General features: G+C 39.8%; 1 protein-coding gene across 1 annotated transcript in view; it reads left to right on the plus strand.

The window, feature by feature from the left end:
- Positions 1-24,148, plus strand: part of MYO3A (myosin IIIA) — a gene marked incomplete at both ends in the record, with an annotated part of 171,340 nt that overhangs the window by 34,005 nt on the left and 113,187 nt on the right. The window contains 2 exons of the mRNA XM_082648314.1: positions 2,255-2,320; positions 5,594-5,749. Coding sequence (XP_082504440.1) covers positions 2,255-2,320; positions 5,594-5,749 — 222 coding nt within the window. The remainder of the gene's footprint in view (positions 1-2,254; positions 2,321-5,593; positions 5,750-24,148) is intronic.

A 24,148-nucleotide genomic window follows, 5' to 3' on the forward strand; every position in this document is an offset into this window, starting at 1 on the left:
TGAGACACTAAGAAGAATAATCTCTTTGGAGCCAGGAAGATGCTTTTCTATGGAGACCCCTCCCCTTCAATGTGTGTATTGACAGACTTTCCCCTGCTGATCTTATCACTAATTAAACACTGTTTTATATATGCTTTGGGTAGTTCCTAGATATTTCAGAAAACTGATGTGAAAAAAACTGCCTCTTTTTATTATGAATGTGTTGTCTTTTGAAGACTTTCTTAAGGATTTTGCTTGGTACCTTAATTTTAATGAAATGCACACAGAGAGGGCCTGTGGTGACAGGGGTCCAGGGCAGAGAAGGTAATGTATGTTACAGTTTGTTACCACATTCTGCATTAAATAAATTGTGTGGTCCTAATGCCTATAGAACACTGAATAATATGTACAAAGCCCTGGTGGGGCGTGGTTCCGGTCCTAAAGAAATAATGCCAATATGACCTATTCATTTCCAAATAGATCTGTTTGGAATATTTCACATGTAGTTAAATTAGTATAGGACCAAAGCATTTGAATTTGTTTTTAACTTTACCTTGGAATTTTCTGTCCTGTCTATATGTTCTGAATTATAATACCTTAGAGATAGATCATCCTTTACATAACAATTTCAATGTATCTCTCAGGTCTTACTGTTTGTAAAATATATTGCTTACTTGGTAAGTGGGGAAGCAAGATTACAAAAAAGAGCAGAGGGACTTCCCTGGCGGCCCAGTGGTTAAGACTCACTCTGTGCTTCCACTGCAGGGGTCGCAGGTTCGATCCTTGGTTGGGGAACTAGGAACCCGCACGCGGCGCTGTGCAGCCAAAAAAAAAAGGCAGAAAACCTGCTCTTTACCAAGTCAGACGTTTCATTAAATTTGAGGAAAACAAACAAAAAAAATCTGTATATCCTAATTCCTACTGTCATTCAATATGTAAGATGAAGCACTATTCTTCCTGAGCCATTTAAATTATGGTCTAAATGACCATAGTTAGCCTAGTGTCACTGCTCTTGGTGATGGTACCACATGGAGGAAGGATGCTACTGTTGATACATATTGTACCTATGGGCAAGGTGCTTCTGGAAGCTGCACCATCTTAGTTATTTCTTATTACGTCTACCACCAGTATTTCTCTGAAATGGAATTCTGAGAATACTGACTGTAGAAATGAGAAAAAAAAGGGGGATCAGAAAAGCTACCCGGTTCTGAGTGTCCTAAAATCATCAAAACCTTGTTATACTCCAAGAAACCGATAAATCTCTTAGAAAGGAAAATTTCAGGAGAACAAGAAGCAAAGCAAGATTGTTGCAGAGAAGAATTACTTCTTTTAATGTGCAAATCAGCAATCTTCAGATAGTCCTAGGATTGTAAAATGAGCTTGAGGCGTGATCTAGGGTGGATGAGTAGCTGTACTTTTCTTTAATGAGCCTGTACAGACCGTACATTAATTTTGTTATAAGCTATTTAAGGACTAATGCAGAGCTGAAGACAGAGTATTTCCATCCCACTAATGAAAACAAGGAGCTGTTGGAATTAACATAAAGCAGCACTTCAGCAAATTCAACTGTCGTAGTTGATCAGTGTTGCTTGATTACAGTTAGATCAGCCTCATTTTCAGATGATGTTCCTTTGTATTCATGAATATACCAAAAAAAGAAAAGATTCGTTTAGCTTAAAATGAAAGGAATTAATAACAGAATCTTCTAAGTGGCATTCAGAGCTTTACTGCTAATCATATTTTCCGGTTCCTTACTTGTGTAACCTTGTTTCTGGCCCTCTACCCAGTAACAACAGAACAGGTCGTAAAGGCATTCTACTATAAAGGCCCCTCTATACTGCAGTTTCCTCCATATTTCGAACACTTCTTTCAGGTCACCTCTGTGTATCCTGAATATTCCTCAGAGATTTCTTCTGGACTCAAAAGAAAAAATCTTCTCCCGAGTAGTCATTGTTTCTATTCGGCTAAGTATTTATGTTTTCCTCTAGGGCTCTCAGTTCAAAGCAAGAAGCTTCGTTCAAAGAAGAAAAATTATTAGCTAGAAAAAAATGTGTCATATATTAAGTGCTTTCAGAGAAACAAGGAAACTGTCACTCCATATAGAGAATGATTAAAAACTAATTATCTGTCTTTAAATTGGAAAATGATGGTAATGCTTCATTATACCTGGCAGAATCTTAATGCAGCAATGACATTAGTCTGGCTGGCTCTGCCTCTTAATTTTTATCGTTACTGACCAGTGTGCACAATCCAACCTTGTATCTTGTTTTTCTAGGAATCCACCCCCCAAACTGAGGCAGCCTGAGATATGGTCAGCAGAATTCAATGACTTCATCAGCAAGTGAGTAATAATAGAGTCTTTTAAAAGAATTAACGAGATCCCGTCCTGCTGTAACTTTGAGATGTGCTTTTTATAAAAATTCCTCTGTGCTTCCGAATCTCCTCCTTATCTATTAAATAGCCCCAGAAGTTTCCATGATTTTCTTCAAAACAAGCATTTGTAGCGTCTTCTGAATGTTCAGTGAACCCATTATTATTCTGATAATGATCTCAGGGTCTTGTTCATTCACTTATCGATAGCTGTGCTTCTGCAGACATTGCATCGTCCATGAACCTGTTCTTCTGTCCACCTGCCCTTTGCAGCCTCACCCTCAGCATGTCCCACCTTCTCACCCATTGTCTGTTCAGTCCGTTTCTTAGCCCTTCATTTATCTGCATCGCTAATTCCCATCACAGGGAAGTTGTCATTGCACTTGGTGAGTCAGATAATCATACAGATAAAATGCTTATACGTTTGAAGTTCACTTTTAATTTGACAGATACTTAGTACAAGTGCAGTGCCTCCAGACAATTGACTAGAAGCTGTGAGTCAGCCATTTCTAAATCTGTCCATGAACTTTTTTCACAATCTTTGTCATGACTTCACCTTGAGAAAATAAGGGAAGGGATGACTGCAAGTTGTAAATGGGAGAGAGGGGTCATTAAGCTTTTCTTTTTTTTTTTGCTGTACGCGGGCCTCTCACTGTTGTGGCCTCTCCCGTTGCGGAGCACAGGCTCCGGATGCACAGGCTCAGCGGCCATGGCTCATGGGCCCAGCCGCTCCGCGGCATGTGGGATCTTCCCGGACCGGGGCACGAACCCACGTCCCCTGCATCGGCAGGCAGACTCTCAACCACTGTGCCACCAGGGAATCCCGGTCGTTAAGCTTTGATGTGTCAAAGCTCACTCAGAAAATGTAAAGAGGGCAAAAAAGTAGAGGAACCGGTCATCCTTGTCCATACTGCTATCACTGGTTTTCCTACCAAGAATATCTGCTTGTTTCTATAAAGAGAGTTATTTAAGGGTTATGAAAATACAAGAAAGATCAATCATCTGCTTTTTCTTTTAGTTTTTTTTTTTTTTTAAAGAAGATGTTGGGGGTAGGAGTTTTATTAATTAATTAATTTATTTATTTTGCTGTGTTGGGTCTTCGTTTCTGTGCGAGGGCTTTCTCTAGTTATGGCAAGCGGGGGCCACTCTTCATCGCAGTGCGCGGGCCTCTCACTATCATGGCCTCTATTGTTGCGGAGCACAGGCTCCAGACGCGCAGGCTCAGTAGTTGTGGCTCACGGGCCCAGTTGCTCCACGGCATGTGGGATCTTCCCAGTCCAGGGCTCGAACCCGTGTCCCCTGCATTAGCAGGCAGACTCTCAACCACTGTGCCACCAGGGAAGCCCTTTTTCTTTTAGTTTTCACTTAAATAGTGTTTACTGAGTATGTACTATGCACTGCAGAATAGTTAATAAACTGCAGTCGAATTTCACAGACCTCTCAGGAGAATTGTTGGTAGGTTTGAAGGGCTCCCCACGATTCATAACCATGCCCCGTGTCCGCACATCCTTCCGCGTGGATCCTCAATGGGACTTGGTGACTTTGACACACTCGGCACAATTTCACCTCTGAGCAACATTGCCTGGTTTCCCCCAAGCAGTTAGGACTCTGCCCTGCGAGCTCTCCCGTCCTTTTTTCCTCTTCCTCTAGCAGCATTTCCTCTTTTATTTCACAACCTGTTTAGAGGTCTTTCTCCCTCACTAGCCAGTAAACAACTCCAGGGCACCGAATGTGCCTTACTTGTCACTGTAACTCCGGTGTCTAGCAGAGTGGCTGGTACACATCAGCTATCTGATAATGTTTTACCTGAATAAAATAACCTCCTATGTGACTAAACTCAATACGTAGATATGAGTGCTGCAGGCGGCAGAAATCGACACATTCTCTGAAACTAAATGAAAGCTAAGAGCACTTGTTCTTATTTTCAGACATTGTCATCCTCATTCCTTAGCATCTTTTAGCATCCCTGGGTAGTATCTTTTTAGGTAAGCCCAACAGAATAAGTTGCCAAATTCTCATCCCAGGGGGATTAACAATGCAGATGAGAAATGGCAGGGGTCAGATCAGGCATGGGTTCCTTCTTCTTTTTTCTTTTTTTCTACCCCCAAATGACAGCCCCACTCTGACCAGTTTTCTCATAATCTTACATCCTCAGAACCTCAGGGTTGGAAGGGTATGCAGAGCGTAAATCCGTCTTGAACGTGTGCATCGAGGGGCCATCCAATCAGGAAACCCCTAATAAAAATAATCCTACTTCCCAATGTGGTCCTTTCCATCTTTGATAAGCCTATCAGAAAGTTCTCCCTTATACTGACCAGAAATCTGTGTCTCTCTTCATTCTCCCCATCGATCCTAGATTTTTTTGTCCCTTGTGACTGAAAGCTAGTCTAATCCCTCTCCCAAATACCTGAAGACAGTGGGTTAAACATCCAGTGTTTGCTCCAGTGGTCCTCCTGTGATGCCGTTTCAGGTGTTCTCACCTGGTTGATCCTATCAAGAGGTGTGGTACCCATTCGTACTTCTCCTGGAGGACCTCGGAAAACATCCACTGGCGTGGGAGTTAAACATCCTCAGCACATGAGCCCTCGCAGATGGGTTAGCAGTTTTATTGCGTAGGAAGAAATATATCGATTGAGAAACCTTTAAAAGCATTAGGGGGGCTTCGCTGCTGGCGCAGTGGTTGAGAGTCCACCTGCCGATGCAGGGGACGCGGGTTCGTGCCCCGGTCCGGGAAGATCCCACATGCCGCAGAGCGGCTGGGCCCGTGAGCCATGGCCACTGAGCCTGCGCGTCCGGAGCCTGTGCTCCGCAACGGGAGAGGCCACACAGTGAGAGGCCCGTGTACTGCAAAAAAAAAAAAAAAAGCATTAGGGAAGGGAAACTGAAAAGTTTGTTTTAATTCTAGATAAGCATTAAACCTGTAATGACTACATTGTTTATCTTTAGCTACTGACTTGTAAAGGAGACTTTGCAATGGAGACTGAGTTCAGTTATCACTCTGCAGTGATGCTTACTGGGAGGCTAGGGAAGGGGAATTTAGTTGCAAGTTGATATCACTACGGTGTAATCTCTCACAGATTAATTCATCATATTACAGTTCTAACATTGTTTGAGATGTGCTTCCTGGGCTGAGCGTCGATGAAGAACATCATTCCATTGTGTTCGAGCAGTTTTTAGGACTGTGAATGATAAATGCAAAACTCTAACTTATCTAATAATGGCATGTTCCTTTCTGCCAGTGCAGGTGCTTGACTAAAGATTATGAAAAGCGTCCAACAGTGTCAGATCTTTTACAGCATAAATTCATTACTCAAGTTGAAGGCAAAGATGCGATGTTACAAAAACAACTCACGGAATTCATTGGTATTTACCAGTGCACGGGAGGCTCAGAAAAGGCCAGGTAATTAAATAGCATCTTGACTCCAAAATCCAAAGATCATCTAAAGAGTCTGACAATTTTATAATGCAATGGTTGTTAAGGTGAGAAAAGAACTCGCTGGTTTAATGATTTAAATTCCCTGGTTGTGGTTTGGAGATAAAGCGGTATTTGAATGAAAAGTGAGTGTCACATGTTGAGTTGCATCCTGATATGGTAAAATTACTGGCAGCATTTTTTTTCCTTTCTGTTTGAATTTTATTTTATTTTTTTTATACAGCAGGTCCTTATTAGTCATCCATTTTATACACATCAGTGTATACATGTCAATCCCAATCTCCCAATTCATCACACCACCACTGCCCCCCACTGCTTTCCCCCATTGGTGTCCATATCTTTGTTCTCTACATCTGTGTCTCAACTTCTGCCCTGCAAACCGGTTCATCTGTACCATTTTTTAGGTTCCACATATATGCGTTAGTATACGATATTTGTTTTTCTCTTTCTGACTTACTTCACTCTGTATGACAGTCTCTAGATTCATCCACGTCTCTACAAATGACCCAATTTCGTTCCTTTTTATGGTTGAGTAATATTCCATTGTATATATGTACCACATCTTCTTTATCCATTCGTCTGTCCATGGGCATTTAGGTTGCTTCCGACCTGGCTATTGTAAGTAACACAGCAATGAACATTGGGGTGCATGTGTCTTTTTGAATTATGGTTTTCTCTGGGTATATGCCCAGTAGTGGGATTGCTGGGTCCTATGGCAGTTCTATTTTTAGTTTTTTAAGGAACCTCCATACTGTTCTGCATAGTGGCTGTATCAATTTACACTCCCACCAACAGTGCAAGAGGGTTCCCTTTTCTCCACACCCTCTCCAGCATTTGTTGTTTGTAGATTTTCTGATGATGCCCATTCTAACTGGTGTGAGGTGATACCTCATTGTAGTTTTGATTTGCATTTCTCTAATGATTAGTGTTGTTGAGCATCCTTTCATGTGTTTCTTGGCCATCTGTATGTCTTCTTTGGAGAAATGTCTATTTAGGTCTTCTGCCCATTTTTTGATTGGGTTGTTTGTTTTTTTAATATTGAGCTGCATGTTTATGTATTTTGGAGATTAATCCTTTGTCCGTTGATTTGTTTGCAAATATTTTTCCGCATTCTAAAGATGTCTTTTCATCTTGTTTATGGTTTCCTTTGCTTTGCAAAAGGTTTTAAGTTTCATTAGGTTACATTTGTTTATTTTTGTTTTTATTTCCATTACTCTTGGAGGTGAATCAAAAAAGATCTTGCTGTGATTTATGTCAAAGAGTGTTCTTCCTATGTTTTCCTCTAAGAGTTTTATAGTGTCCAGTCTTACATTTAAGTCTCTAATCCATTTTGACTTTATTTCTGTGTATGGGAGTGTTCTAATTTCATTCTTTTACATGTAGCTGTCCAGTTTTCCCAGTACCATTTATTGAAGAGACTCTCTTTTCTCCATTGTATATCCTTGCCTCCTTTTTCATAGATTAGTTGACCATAGGTGTGTGGGTTTATCTCTAGGCTTTCTATCCTGTTCCATTGATCTGTGTTTCTGGTTTTGTGCCAGTACCACATTGTCTTGATTACTGTAGTGTGGTCTGAAGTTAGGGAGTCTGATTCCTCCAGCTCCGTTTTTTTCCCCTCAAGACTGCTTTGGCTATTCGTGGTCTTTTGTGTCTCCATACAGATTTTAAGATTTTTTGTTCTAGTTCTGTCAAATAATGCCATTGGTAATTTGGTAGGGATTGCATTGAATCTGTAGATTGCTTTGGGTAGTGTAGTCATTTTCATGATATTGATTCTTCCAATCCAAGAACATGGTATGTCTCTCCATCTGTTGGTATCATCTTTAATTTCTTTCAACAGTGTGTTTTAGTTTTCTGCATACAGGTCTTTTGTCTCCCTAGGTAGGTTTATTCCTAGGTGTTTTATTGTTTTTGTTACAGTGGTAAGTGGGAGTATTTCCTTAATTTCTCTTTCAGAATTTTCATCATTAGTGTGTAGGAATTGAAGAGATTTCTGTGCATTAATTTTGTATCCTACAACTTTACCAGATTCATTGATTAGCTCTAGTAGTTTTCTGGTGGCATCTTTAGGATTCTCTATGTATAGTATCATGTCATCTGCAAACAGTGACAGTTTTACTGCTTCTTTTCTAATTTGTATTCCTTCTATTTCTTTTTCTTCTCTGATTGCCATGGCTAGGACCTCCAAAACTAGGTTGAATAATAGTGGCGAGAGTGGACATCCTTGTCTTGTTCCTGATCTTAGAGGAAATGCTTTCAGTTTTTCACCATTGAGAATGATGTTTGCTGTGGGTTTGTCATATATGGCCTTTATTATGTTGAGGTAGGTTCCCTCTATGCCCACTTTCTGGAGCCTTTTTATCATAAATGGTGTTGAATTTTTTCAAAAGCTTTTTCTGCATCTATTGAGATGATCATATGGTTTTTATTCTTCAATTTGTTAATATGGTGTGTCACATTGATTGATTTGCGTATATTGAAGAATCCTTACATCCCTGGGATAAATCCCACTTGATCATGGTGTATGATCCTTTTAATGTGTTCTTGGATTCTGTTTGCTAGTATTTTGTTGAGGATTTTTGCATCTATATTCATCAGTGATATTGGTCTGTAATTTTCTTTTTTTGTAGTATCTTTGTCTGGTTGTGGTATCAGGGTGATGGTGGCCTCATAGAATGAGTTTGGGAGTGTTCCTTTGTCTGCAATTTTTTAGAAGGGTTTGAGAAGGATGGGTGTTAGCTCTTCTCTTAATGTTTGATAGAATTCACCTGTGAAGCCATCTGGTCCTGGACTTTTGTTCGTTGGAAGATTTTTAATCACAGTCTCAATTTCAGTGCTTGTGATTGGTCTGTTCATATTTTCTGTTTCTTCCTGGTTCATTCTTGGAAGGTTGTGCATTTCTAAGAATTTGTCCATTTCTTCCAGGTTGTCCATTTTATTGGCATAGAGTTGCTTGTAGTAGTCTCTTAGGATGCTTTGTATTTCTGCAGTGTCTGTTGTAACTTCTCCTTTTTCATTTCTAATTTTATTGATTTGAGTCCTCTCCCTCTTTTTCTTGATGAGTCTGGCTAATGGTTTATCAATTTTGTTTATCTTCTCAAAGAACCAGCTTTTAGTTTTATTGATCTTTGCTGTTGTTTTCTTTGTTTGTATTTCATTTATTTCTGCTCTGATCTTGATGATTTCTTCCCTTCTGCTAACTTTGGGTTTTGTTTGTTCTACTTTCTCTAGTTCCTTTAGGTGTAAGGTTAGATTGTTTACTTGAGATGTTTCTTGTTTCTTGAGGTAGGCTTGTATAGCTATAAACTTCCCTCTTGGAACTGCTTTTGCTGCCTCCCGTAGGTTTTGGATCATCGTGTTTTCATTGTCATTTGTCTCTAGGTATTTTTTGATTTCCTCTTTGATTTCTTCAGTGATCTCTTGGTTATTTAGTAACGTATTGTTTAGCCTTCATGTGTTTGTGTTTTTTATGTTTTTTTCCCTGTAATTGATTTCTAATCTCATAGCATTGTGGTCAGAAAAGATGCTTGATATGATTTCAGTTTTCTTAAATTTACTGAGGCTTGATTTGTGACCCACAATGTGATCTATGCTGGAGAATGTTCCATGCGCACTTGAGAAGAAAGTGTAATCTGCTGTTTTTGGATGGAATGTCGTATAAATATCAATTGAAAGTGTAATCTGCTGTTTTTGGATGGAATGTCGTATATATATCAATTAAATCTATCTGGTCTCTTGTGTTATTTAAAGCTTGTGTTTCCTGGTTAATTTTCTGTTTGGGTGATCTGTCCATTGGTGTAAGTGAGGTGTTAAGGTCCCCCACTATTATTGTGTTACTTTCGATTTCCTCTTTTATGGCTGTTAGCATTTGCCTTATGTATTGAGGTGCTCCTATGTTGGGTGCATAAATATTTACAATTGTTATATCTTCTTCTTGGATTGATCCCTTGATCATTATGTATTGTCCTTCTTTGTCTCTTGTAATTATCTTTATTTTAAAGTTTATTTTGTCTGATACGAGAATTGCTACTCCAGCATTCTTTTGATTTCCATTTGCATGGAATATCTTTTTCCATCCCCTCAATTTCAGTCTGTATGTGTCCCTAAGTCTGAAGTGGGTCTCTTGTAGACAGCATATATATGGGTCTTGTTTTTGTATCCATTCAGCAAGCCTGTGTCTTTTGGTTGGAGCATTTAATCCATTCACGTTTAAGGTAATTATTGGTATGTACGTTCCTATTACCATTTTCTTGTTTTGGGTTTGTTTTTGTAGGTCCTTTTCTTGTCTTGTATTTTCCACTTAGGGAAGTTCCTTTAGCATTTGTTGTAGAGCTGGTTTGGTGGTGCTGAATTCTCTCAGCTTTTGCTTGTCTGTAAAGCTTTTGATTTCTCCATCAAATCTGAATGAGATCCTTGCCGGGCAGAGTAGTCTTCATTGTAGGTTCTTCCCTTTCGTCACTTTAAATATGTCATGCCACTCCCTTCTGGCTTGTAGAGTTTCTGCTGAGAAATCAGCTGCTAACCTTATGGGAATTTCCTTGTATGTTATTTGTCGTTTTTACCTTGCTGCTTTCAGTAATTTTTCTTTGTCTTTAATTATTGTCACTTTGATTACTGTGTGTCTCAGAGTGTTTCTCCTTGGGTTTATCCTGCCTGGGACTCTCTGCACTTCCTGGGCTTGGGTGGCTATTTCCTTTCCCATGTTAGGGAAGTTTTCGACTATAATCTCTTCACATATTTTCTTGGATCCTTTCTCTCTCCCTTCTCCTTCTGGGACCCCTATAATGTGAATGTTGTTGCATTTAATGTTGTCCCAGACGTCTCTAGACTGTCTTCATTTCTTTTCATTCTTTTTTCTTTAATCTCTTCCACAGCAGTGAATCCCACCATTCTGTCTTCCAGGTCACTTATCCGCTCTTCTACCTCAGTTATTCTGCTATTGATTCCTTCTAGTGTATTTTTCATTTCAGCTATTGTATTGTTCATCTCTGTTTGTTTGTTCTTTAATTCTTCTAGATCTTTGTTAAGCATTTCTTGCATCTTCTCGATCTTTGCCTCCATTCTTTTTCCGAGGTCCTGGATCATCTTCACTCTCATTATTCTGAATTCTTTTTCTGGAAGGTTGCCTATCTCCACTTCATTTAGTTGTTTCTCTGGAATTTTATCTTGTTCCTTCATCTGGTACGTAGCCCTCTGCCTTTTCATCTTGTCTGTCTTTCTGTGAATGTGGTTTTTGTTCCACAGGCTGCAGGATTGTAGTTCTTCTTGCTTCTGCTGTCTGCCCTCTGGTCTGGACTTGCTTAGTTCTGGTGACTGGGAAGTCCAAGATCAAGGCACTAGCAGATGTGGTGTCTGGTACCCACTTCCTTGTTCATGGAGGGAGAGAGCTGGCAGCATTTTTTAAACAGCCTCATCAGAACAAATAATGTAAACTGCAATAGATGATTAGTATTGGCTTATATTTTCTTGCATTTGTCTCCTCTTCTGTGAAGTAAGATATCTTAGATTTGAGATTTAAAATTGAATGTAACACTTGAAATAGTTTTTTACACTATTATTTTTTGGTATCATTTTCCCTGGTTCAATTATATTCAAAAATCATTTTCAATATTTTATTTATACTTCCTATTTTGATTTTTAATGATCTGTTATGTATAGTTTTTATAATATTAAATATGTTTACTTATAGATAGTACATATGTTTATTTTAGGAAATTTAGAAGCTACGCAGACATGTACAACATAAAATCAATCAATTATAACATTTCAATCTATAACCTTCTAGTATCTTATGAATGGAAATACATTTAAAAACAAAATTGGAATATATGTGTCCTGGAGCCTGCATTCTTTTCACTGACTAGCAAATACCCATGTCTTTAAATATCCTTCTACCACAAATTTAAAAATTTTTAATTTTTTATTGGTGTATAGTTGATTAACAATGTTGTTTTAGTTTCAGGTGTACAGTAAGGTGATTCAGTTATACATATACATATATCTATTCTTTTTCAAGTTCTTTTCCCATTTAGGTTATTACAGAATATTGAGCAGAGTTCCTTGTGCTATACAGTAGGTCTTTGTTATCTGTTTTAAATATAGCAGTGTGTACATGTCAATTCTAAACTCCCAGTCTATCCCTCCTTCCCACCCTTCTGCCCTGGTAACCATAAGTTCATTCTCTAAGTCTGTGCATCTGTTTCTGTTTTGTAAATAAGTTCATTTGTATCATTTTTTTTAAGATTATGCATATAAGAGATATCATATGATATTTGTCTTTCTCTGTCTGACTTACTTCACTTAGTATGATCATCTTCAGGTCCATCCATGTTGCTGTAAATGGCATTATTTCATTATTTTTAATGGCTGAGTAATATTCCATTGTATATATTGTACCACATCTTCTTTATCCATTCATCTGTTGATGGACATTTAGGTTGCTTCCATGTCTTGGCTGTTGTAAACAACGCTGCAGTGAACATTGGGTTGCATGTATTCTTTTGAACCATGTTTTTCTCTGGGTATATGCCTAGGAGTGGGATTGCTGGATCATATGGTAGTTCTATATTTAGTTTTTTAGGGAACCTGCATGCTGTTTTCCATAGTAGCTGTACCAATTTACATTCCCACCAATAGTGTAGGAGGGTTCCCTTTTCTCCACACCCTTTCCAGCTTTTATTTTTTGTAGACTTTTTGATGATGGCCATTCTGACTGGTGTGAGGTGATATCTCATTGGAGTTTTTATTTGCATTTCTCTAATAATTAGCAGTGTTGAGCATCTTTTCATGTGCCTCTTGGTCATCTGTATGTCTTCTTCGGAGAAATGTCTCTTTAGATTTTCTGCCCTTTTTTTTTTGCGGTACACGGGCCTCTCACTGTTGCGGCCTCTCCTGTTGCGGAGCACAGGCTCCGGACGTGCAGGCTCAGCGGCAGTGGCTCACAGGCCCAGCCGCTCCACGGCATGTGGGATCCTCCCGGACCAGGGCACGAACCCACATCCCCTGCATTGGCAGGCGGACACTCAACCACTGCACCACCGGGGAAGCCCTCTGCCCATTTTTTGATTGAGTTGTTTGTTTTCTTGATATTGAGCTGCATGAGCTGTTTGTATATTTTGGAGATTAATCCCTTGTTGGTCGCATTGCTTACAAATATTTTCTCCCAATCTGTACCACAAATTTTTTTGTTTTGTTTTGTTTTGTTTTGTTTTTTTTCTTTTGCGGTACGTGGGCCTCTCACTGTTGTGGCCTCTCCCATTGTGGAGCACAGGCTCCGGACGCACAGGCTCAGCAGCCATGGCTCACGGGCCCAGCCGCTCCGCGGCATGTGGGATCTTCCCGGACCGGGGCACGAACCCGTGTCCCCTGCATTTGCAGGCGGACACTCAACCACTGCGCCACCAGGGAAGCCCCTGTACCACAAATTTTTTAAATTGCTGTACAACATTCTCTTGCATGACTATTCAATGATTGATTTAAATAACCCCCTATGATTGGGCATTTAGGTTGTTATTCATTATTTTTAATTCTAATAAGTAAGTAACACTGTAATGAATAGAGTTGTATACAAATCTCTTACTACTTCTGTAAGATAAATTCCTATAGATGGTATTGTTAAGTCAAAGAATAGTCTTTTGTAATTTAAGTTTATTCATGAGAATCCTATTAATTGCATGTCAGGAGCATATCGCTGTTTAGGGAGCTGGGAGAAGTGCGTACAAAATAGGGCATGACCTAAAAAAGCAGTTATATTTGAATTCCTGTTGTGGTTTAATACATTTAATTCCTATTTCTTTAATGCCTACTATGTGCAGGGCATTGTATTAAGACTTTATATCATGTGATTTTACAACAACCTTGCGGGAAATGTTTTATGATCCCCCATTTTCACAGCAAGAAGAACTGAGGTTTGCAGAGGCTAATTAACTTGTACGAAGCTGCACAGGTAATGAATGACTTAGTGGAGATTCAAATCCTAATCCCAATGACAAAGCTTTATTCCCATGAATGGCCAATGATTGTGGCCAATTTTGAGTCCATGCCTAAGTGAGTTTACAGCCTTGCTCGAGAGACCTTCAGTGAGGAAAAATTTAAGTTGTGAGTGGAATAGAGTGCCAGAAAGAAGGAACTGGGCATGTAGTTTCTAGGGAGGAGGTGGTTGGTTGTGGGCTCGTAATGCCCATCTTTGTGTCTTTGTGTGGGTATAGCTCCACAGTCTGCAGCAATCCCATCCTTCCCAAAGCAAATGGACAAACAGCAAGCAAACAAGCAAATAAAAAACAGAGATTGAGGTGTACCAATATTGTATAGGGTGTCCAGTGTCAAGAACTGTGAAGGGTCTGAGATTTTATCCTACTTGCAAGCTAATAAGTTGACCTGCCAATTTCATGAATGCTGGCAGGAGAGACCCTTGATCAGAGACAGAGGCCTTTATTATGCACAGTTAAGCCCACAGCATGAATTTTACATTCATGTTGGTTGTCCTTGCCCTGTAAGTCCTAGGGGTGATGTGGAATGGCCTTGGTAGATGGTGTATACACAGTGGGTTTGCCTCACAGTTTGGGAACCCTGAGCTTGAGAAACTCTAATCTTTTAAAGGGGTTGCCAGCAAATCTGCCTAAACTTTGCCCTGGAGCAGACTTTATCTTTACTATTCCAGACAGCAAACAAAACTTCCATGTGTCCTGGAGGGAGACACTGTCTTTGTATATATGTTTGTATAGCAAACATGGCAAATATAGTCTAGAACAAAAGCTAATACAAGAGGTGAAGAAATGTGAGAGACTCATGGAGAATTGCCTCCCAACATTCAAGCATTATAAGAATGGTTGAACCACACAGTATTTAGATTAAAAGCCTGGTGCTCTAAGTTCTAGTGATTAAAAGAAATTATTGACAACTACTATATATTGGACACTGTGTTAGCCTAAGCTCAATACTTCTGCTTGAGTCACAAAATATATTCTTCTTTATCCAGTTAAGAATTCAGAATATGCTTTCAATATGAGAACTCAAGTCTTACTCAGTTATGGAAAATTTTCAGTCATTATTCCTTTAAATATTGATCCTCTCTCATCTTTTTATTTTCTGCTCGTAAGAGATAAATATTGGAATGTCCTAATTTATATTAAATGTCTTATAATTTCTCTTTCATGTTCATCATCGGTTTATCAATCTCTGCTGCATTTTAGATAATTTCTTCAAAATTGTTTTCCAGTTCACTAATTTGCTCTTAGACTAGACCTAGTTAGAGCTATCCTACATACTGATTTTTCATGTCAATATTTCTGTGTTTTTCATTTCTAGAATTTCTCACTGTTTTATTTTTTTAACCATTTATTCTTTCATCATATCTGACTTTTATATCTGGCTGTTCATATCTGGCTAATTTCTTTGTCTTTTTTGTGAATGTAATTCTTTCTTTTTTCTCTTGATCTTACACTACTTAGCAGTCATTTTTTGATTTGCATTTTAACAAGATTGAAATGTCCTTATGAATGAGTTCATTTGTTTCCTCAATATGTGGTTTCCTTCTGTGATTTAGAATTTTAGTTTGCTCTCCCATCTTTATTTTTTTAAATATTTTATTTATTTTTAAATATTTCTGTATTTTCTTTATTTTTTTGGCTGTGTCAGGTCTTAGTTGTGGCACGTGGTGTCTTCGTTGAGGTGTGCGGGATATCTCTTGTTGCAGCACGTGGGCTTCTCTTTAGTAGTGGTGTGCAGGTTTTCTCTCTCTAGTTGTGGTGCATGGGCTCCAGGGCACATGGACTCTGTAGTTGTGGTGTGCAGGTTCTGTAGTTTGTGGCACACGGGCTCTCTCATTGAGGCGCATGAGCTCAGTAGTTGTGGCACGTGGGCTTAGTTGCCCCACGGCATGTGGGATCTTAGTTCCCCAACCAGGGATTGAACCCATATCCCCTGCATTGGAAGGTGATTTCTTTACCACTGGACCACCAGGGAAGTCCCCACTCTCCCATGTTTAATAGGTGATCTTTTGTTTTGTTTCTTCCCCTCTTTTGGAGGTTTTGCCTTTGCTGTAATCCAGCTTCAAGTGCCCCCAGTCCAGAGCCTTTCTGTTCATTATGACTTTGAGGATACTGCAGATCTAGTCACTGAGCCAGTATGAAGTAGACCCCATGTCTCTGCCCTGTCCTGCCATCTTAGGTACCTGGTTCTATAAACGGAAGAAGGTGCAGAATTTTTTCAGTCTTCTCTCTCCAGGCAAGGCACACATTCAGTTCCATTCTCTCCACCAAGCACAGGTCAGGGCTTTCTTTCTGCTTCCTTCCCTCCCAGGCCTATTCTGCCTATTTGTAGTCCTGGACTTCGAGTCACCTATGGTTTCTGCTCTCTTACCCAGTGTGTGTCTCATCCATTAGGTCCACCATAATGCTCACTTGGTTTTAGAGAATGTCTTTGTCATTTTAATTCTTTTAAAAAATATTTTAAAATATATTTTATCTTTCAAAAGTGAATGTTTGGAGGGGGTGGAAGTGGAGCTGGAATCATGAAGCCACAGCACCATTTGAGCACAGATCTGTGACCTTATAGGAGGGGGAAGGAAAATGCTCTCAGCATTTTTATACTAGTCCCAAAGTGTGAGACACGCTCAGGGAAGTGGAAAGAGGGTCTGGGATGCTGCTGGTACCACCTTAGGCAAAAATAACGCTCTTCAAGGTCATGCGAAATTATTTGATTTGTCATAGTTCCTAACATCGATAAAATTGATCCACAACCCAGCTGTACTAAATCAATATACCTGAATCTAAGCTGACATTTGTTGGTATGTGATACTAACCTTTGGAATTAGATTGATGCATGTGCTTGGCAGGATAAGGATTTTTTTATTCACAATTCAGTTTTAAAGTTGACTTTCCTGTAAATTGAATACAAACTGAGTTCTCTAAATTTCTTGATGGTGGGGAGGGGGTGGCGTTGGAAGCTAGTGTGGAATGAAAACAAGAACGCTCTCTTCTAAGTTAAGGCCTGAACAGAACAAACAAATCACTCCAATAACTTAGCTGTTCTGAGGAATCAAGATGCATATGAATATAGCAGCCACTCCTACGACAAACTCCTCAACTGTGGGGGCGCATTTTTCATAGGAGTTAAAATTTGTGATGTTAGTATGCAGGCTGGATCCGTGAACAACTTGAATTATAAAGTATTTCCAAAAAAAAAAGGTTTACTCTTGAATCCGGATTTAAAAATACTCAATTATCCGATTTAATGGGAATAGGTAAAAGTCATTTGTAATTGAAATGTACTCTTCAGCATTCTTGACTAAAAACAATACATGCCAACTTAAGAAAAAAGCAATTTTGTGAAAAATACTGGGTGGCTCAGAGAACTGAGAGGGAGGCAGAGAGGCAGGCTTAGAAGCAAAGGAAGCAGGGTGCCTCAAATATCCTTTCTTAAGAACTACCTGCCAAGAGGCAGGCACTGACACCCACCCCCAGCCCTGTAACATGTCCTGCAACAAAGCAGCACTGGGTTCTTGAAAGCCACAAGCGCCTCAAAGGATTTGTAAACTCATCTTGAGCTTTGTGCCATTCACTCGATGTTCTAAGTTCCCTACAGAACCATTGCTCCCCCAGGCTGAGGTCACAGGCCCGGCTGTAGGTGAAAAACGGAGTGAGAAACACTAGGTCCTCCCTCACTTCCGGTTTCCAGGTGAGAGGCAGAGTCCTTCCTCACAGCATTTCGGAAGGAATTTCACCCCCATGGAGGAAAGGTGTTTTTAGCCGCTGAAGCAATGAATACCCATTATGTGGAATATGCAAACAGGATGCTAAAATTCTTTTATGTACCTTGAACATTTACCTACAAATATTATTTAAGTAATGATTTGCATACCTTGTAAATAAAGGAAAAACCTAGCCCAGTATCTACTCGACTGATAATAAATTCCCAATTAAAATTCCTTTTTATGGGGAGTTCCCTGGTGGTCCAGTGGTTAGGACCCAGCGCTTTCACTGCTTTGGGCCTGGCTTCAATCCCTGGTTGGGGAACTAAGATCCTGCAAGCCACATGGCATGGCCATAAATAAATAAGTAAATAAATAAATTAAATTTCTTTTTATGGTAGTTATACTATATATTAACGTTATCTTTTAAAACTTTTCATGTTTTATATATATACAAAGCAAAATAACTTGATACCCTTAGTATTGCTAGTGGTGATTATCTTTGATATGTATAACTTATGTTTTACATGTAATTTTATGGAAGCAAAAAGGAATATTTATAAGAATTTAGTAACTCAAACAGTTATTTCTTGGGCCAAAAATAATGGCTGTATTTGTGGTGCTGCTCTAATCATCCCACTTGTCCCATATATGATTTTCGAACCAGGATATAAGGCAAATTTGAGACATAGCTCAAAGGATTAACAGACGAAAGACAAAATTTAAAAACTGTCTAACCATTCAGTGCTAAAAGTGCCTGGTTCAGGCTGTCAATTCTTTATTTAGGTGTGGGACTTTGTGTAATATACATTCACTAGAATGGGATTTTGATTTTACAAAAAATAAAAAATGAAAGAAGGAAGCAGAAAAATCAATAGGAAGTAATAATAGGGTTCTTTCAGTGCGATACAGTGCACAACCCCACATTACTTTCTGTTTTCTGGGCAAGATAATTTTCCTCTAATGGCTGTGACTATGTCATGGTGAGAATTATTCACCCTTTGGAATGTTTACTCCTTCATACACAGGACTTCTCGAAAGCTATCCTGGCTGCTCTCATAATAACTCCTTTTAATTCCCATCTCCACATGAGTATTTAAAAGACGCTTGCTTCAAACTCAACCTGTCTAAAATGGAACTTAATGCTGTCCCACCCCCAATTAGTTCTTTGTCCCCTTTCTTTTTAGTAGTATCACCACTCATCCCATTATGCCCACCAAAATCTAGGGATTATCTTATCTTTTCTCTCCTACTTTGCATTTTCAGTCCATAGCAAGGCTAAATTTCTTACAGCCCCACTCAACCCCTTACCAATGGTGATACAGTTCTTGCTACCATAGAAATGATGGATTGAGACAACATTCACGTTGTCTCCGTATTAATTGAGGCCATTGTATAAAGCTCTGGATGAGGTGTTACACAAGGGTCTGACAGCTGAAGCAGCTGTAGACTCCGTGCTCTGAGTTGTCTGTCTTGGACAGACACTGCCACCAGCTCATGCCTGGATGAGACCTTTTCTCCTAGATTTCACACAGATAATTCTTTGCCTCCTTATTTTGACCAAGATACTGAAAAAGGTCTTCCTTTTTAATTTAAAAACAGCATGTAAATAACCATGATACAAAGTAGGAATTTTCAATCCCATAAAAGGAATAAAAATTATGTCCTGGGAGAGTTTGGAAGAAGCCGATAGTACTTCCACTAGCAGGGACAGGAGGGCTTATCCAGGAAGCGGCCTTTAATCTTCACTGCAAGGGAGAAGAGGACGTAATCCTGTGAAAATAGAGTTACCACTGGATGAACATTATTGCTGGAAGGAGCAGCCTGAGCAAAATCATGAAAGCAAGGAGACATGCTCACATTTAGTTAAAGCCGTAAGGAGGAAAACTCAGAAACGGGATTGGAGAGACACGCAGAGACCAGACCGCAGAGAGCAGTGAAAGTCAGGCTGAGCAGTTTGGCCTGTGTTCCTGACAGCCCCGCTAGGGTGTAGCCCTACGTCACCTGTGTCCTGCTGTGCACCGCCCTGTCATTGGTTCTAAAAGGTAAACTGTGGATACACCAAGAATAATTTTGGATGCATTTTGCTTTTCTCCCATATTTCTTCCTAACTTTAAACTATCATTTTTTCGAAGATGGGGGAAGTTGGTCTGTCCCCATTATGTTTAATTATGAAGGCAGTTAGTGGCTATTGTTTGGATATTTTGAAATGAGGAACCTATTGACATATATACTTACTTGTATTTTTTTTATACATTTATTTATTTATTTATGGCTGCGTTGGGTCTTCGTGGCTGCGCGCGGGCTTTCTCTAGTTGCAGCGAGCGGGGGCTACTCTTCGTTGTGGTGCGCGGGCGCTTCTCATTGCAGTGGCTTCTCGTGTGGGGCACGGGCTCTAGGCATGCGAGCTTCAGTAGTTGTGGCACACGAGCTTACTTGCTCCGCGGCATGTGGGATCTTCCCGGACCAGGGCTCGAACCCGTGTCCCCTGCATTGGCAGGTGGATTCTTAACCACTGCGCCACCAGGGAAGTCCCTATTTGTATGTTTTTGTGGGATGTTTTAATTGGTGTGTGTGTGTGTCTGTGTGTGTGTGTGTGTGTGTGTGTGTGTGTGTGTGTGTGTACGCGCTGGTGGGCACATGTGTATGCATGCTTCTATTCTAAGTACATTTTATTTTGGAAAATTCTAATCTTAATTTGGCCAAAATAAGGGGGTGAAGGAGTTGTCCATGTGAAATCCGGAGAAAAGGTCTCATCAAGGCATGAGCTAGTGGCAGTGTCTGTCCAAGATCGATAACTCAGAAAGAGACTGATGAAACTCTGGGAATGTAGTAAGGACCCGTCTAGGACCAGGAAATTTAGAAAAGAAATGATCACTTCTCCTTCCTCACCTGAAATATTTCCTTATGCCTTTCTTCACCACTTCCCCTTCTGGATAAGCTCCTAAATGAGAGCTAAATAGCTTTTAAACATAATCTCCAAGAATTTTATAAGGAATTGAATTTATAAGGATTGAATCAGCACTCCCTGGAGAGAAGACCGTTATGAGCATGTTTGTTCCTAAGTAGCAATAAATAAAGGAATTCAAATAAACAGGAAGAGGCAGTTGCTCACAAATCTTTTTTTTACTATACCCTCTCCTTTCCTGAGTTCTTTAATTATTCTCTTGGATAGATAAATTGCGTCATCTCATGGTTATTTCCAGAAAGCCTCAACCCCTAGCTTCTTGCCTGTTGAGATTGAAGCCTAGTTTAGTTAGGTAAAGCATACTTAGGCTAGCGTTTCTTTTCCTCTAAGTATTACATACATTGTTCTACCATCCCTTGGGCAGAGTGTATTGCTGCTGAAAGAACCAAGGCAGTGAGATTTCTCCCTATGCTCATGATGGGTTGCTTCTACAGGGTCTCCATAAGGCTTTCAGTAGTTTCACCCAGCTGTGTCTTCGGGTCAGTCCTTCCGTATCATTTTGCCTGTACCCTGTGGTGTGCGGGAGCTGACTGCCACTGGCTCAGGAGAGCAGATGGGATCTTTGTCCTTTCCTTTAGTTTTGTGTGCTCAGACCATACACTTACCACATCTGTGACCTCAGTCATGTATATTCTGCGTCTTGTTGCTTTTCTGTCATGACTTTCCTCCATTTCTTTTCTGAATTCAACTGACTCAGTTTTTATCTGTTGTGTTCTTATCTCTTCATTAAAGCTTTGTACCCTCTCCTGAAGATTCTTCTCTTTTAATGAGACATCACGTAAGAAATGTCTTTGAGAGATGGGGACCTTTTCATCTGGACTTTTCCCATGATTCTTTCTTATGGTGTATGCTCTTCATCTGTCTGTTGCTTATAATCCTTAACTCTTCTCCTCCTTTTTTTAAACTACAAGTATGTGGTGGTGAATCTCTTAGGTGGGACTGGGAACAGCTATTGTTCTAGCAAAACAAAAAGTGGGAGTGATGGAAGAATGATTTGGGAAGGCTTAAGCTGAATTAGGTTGATTCTCTTGAACATCCTTTCGCACATCTCCCCTCAGTTTTGAACCTTGAAGAAGTCAGTGTACAGGGCCACTAGGTGGTACGAGCCCAAGTAGCACCATTCACATTGTATTCTCTGTGGCTCACAGCATAAACCCATTCATGACTGTCATTCTCTATCATAATGAAGCAACTGTCTCTTCTCTTACCATCATCCTGCCTCCCCCTGGCCACTGGCCACCCCTCTGCTGGACAGGTATGTGATAGGTCACTGTCCCATGGTCTTCTCCACCCCGTCGCTCTTTTGCATGTTGACCTGGGTCTCATCAGGACCCTTTCCCACTTCCGGCATGGCCCACCCATGCCCCCAGAACTGATAGCTCCAGGCAAGGGCTCATCGGATAGGCTTCTCAGGGCTGTGCATTTTTTTTTTTTTAGGTGTCTGTAGTTACTGACTGAAGTGTAAATAATTATGTGTTGGTTCTCAGCTTCCGCTCTCATTTCAACACAGATTTCACAGTATTTGACAGTTGTGCTTTATAGATTGTGGTTTGGGCCTGTGGCCATTCCTGTTTCTCATAAAGGAGACTTTTCTCAACTTTCCATTCTTTTTGTTGTTTTGTGAGTCTTAAGGGAAGGGAACAATTACTTTACCCTGTGATCTTTAACTTGAAGTAACTGTCACTCACTTTCTTAGTAAAATAGGACAGGGTATGATGGATTAGAGAGAGTCCCAATTTTTTGACAATTCTTGCATGAAGAGTTGGAGTCTGTGTTGCCCGCCCTTGAACCTGCCATATTTTGTGAATTCCTTGGTCAGTAGAAGATAGCAGAAGGAATGCTATGACATTTTTGAGCCTAGACTTGCTGAGGAACACTGAGCAAGCCCAGCCTGGCCGGCAAGGACTCCATGTGCTGAGGGGGCAGCAAGGGTTCCCAAAGTGACCAACGGGTGTCAACCACTGATACGTACCTGAACAAGAGCTGAGTCACAGTGGTGTCTGGCTGAAGCAGGCTTGTCCACGAACACTTGTGAGACATAGTGATGGGGATTTTCTAGGCCACACAAGTCCTACATTAGCATGTGCAGTCAGTGAGCAAGAAAAATTTGATTGCTAGTGTTAATGACCCCTACTGTAGCCGTAAGTGGAGTGCGACAGGCCGCACTGCACAACTCCTGGAGACACTGTTCATCTCATATTCCATGTGACTGCTTTCACCCCCAAGCGTGGAGGCACGTCATGAATGATGCCCTAGAGTTGCACCATGTGGATTGTGGATCAGGAGCCTGGGAAGATTCTGAATGCATTTGTTTGATCACCCAAAATAGATTCCCGTCTGTGATACTAGCTGTGTACATGGGATGTCAGCACAAATAAAGAATTGGATAGAAGGCTGTCCCTGGTTCATTGTTTATTATCTAGGTCCTAATTTAGTTTGAAAAATTTTGTCCTCCTGAGGACTTCCACGTAAAAATGCTTTCAAGCAAATCTGTATGAGGATGAAATCCTGGGATGCTTCTCTAAAGTTCATGTGGGTTAATTTATTAGTCATTTCTTTAGTCTTTTCAACATCCTTCAATGGAAGATTGTTCTTCATTAGTATTTAATATTGAAATATGCTGATTCCTTAGAGAGGAATCTAAATTTTATCAGATGTTAGGCCCACTTTACAAATTCTGAAAGCTTATATCAGATTTGCAAATTCCTGTAATGTTTCCAGTGATGTTCTAGAAATCATTAATTACTTGAATTATGGCATTACCCATTTTTAGCTATTTTAAACTGACTCAAATCCTTACTTGTTCTTAAAATATTGTATTTGTACATATATTTCTTATAATTTTATAATTATCATATTTAAAGAGGCCCCTGAAAGTGATCACATTGGATTTCATGGGATAAAATGCTGAGAATACAACAAGCATGTGCACTTAAATAGAGCAAAATATAACATTTTTCTAAAAAGAACAAAGTTTCCTGAAAAATTCTGGATGTATACCCTTTGGCCTTTTTCTTAAAGGCATTAGTCTTTAAAAAAAATTTATTCTAGAGAGAAAAAAATTAAAACCTAAGGGATTATCAAGAGCCTTGACCTACATTTAAAGGTTGCAAGAAATACTGCAATATCCCTTCTCTCTTTTCTTTCAAATTAGCAATAGCCTAGGATTTGACTGCATCTGTTTTTGGTATTATTACTGTAAAGAAAAGACACATTTTTATAGGGTTGAATTCTGCAGTGCCTCACAGGAGGCAGGACACTGAATAAAGATGATACTAATTTTTTTGCAGTAAAGTGAGATGCACAGATTGAGTAGAGGGCAGAGCGACTGTTTTCTGCGAGTGCCTTCACATTGTTAGTCCTCTGAATACATTTTTGCTCTCATGTCGAAGGCTTTAGACATTGAGAGTAACTTCCTGGACAAATTTTGCTTTAAAGTAGCTAAATCTTTTAACCATCTCTTTGTTGGGGAAAAGGAGAGAAATATTTTTTAAAGATAGTAGTCAAGGTTTAGAGCAGAATATTGCAGCCTTTGAGTAGAATTCAAAATGACATGCCCCTCATTCCTTACTGCCAGGCATGTAAAGGTTTATCTCTGGCTGTTCAGCTGCCCTAATCTTGTTTGCTTCCCCGTTTAGTTTTGTAATCTCTGCAAAAACAAAACAAAACAAAAAAAAACCAATTTTGGTTCACTTTGAAGTTAGATGTT

This window comes from Grampus griseus, assembly GCF_964374135.1.
Source record: "Grampus griseus genome assembly, chromosome: 2".
Lineage (NCBI taxonomy): Eukaryota > Metazoa > Chordata > Mammalia > Artiodactyla > Delphinidae > Grampus > Grampus griseus.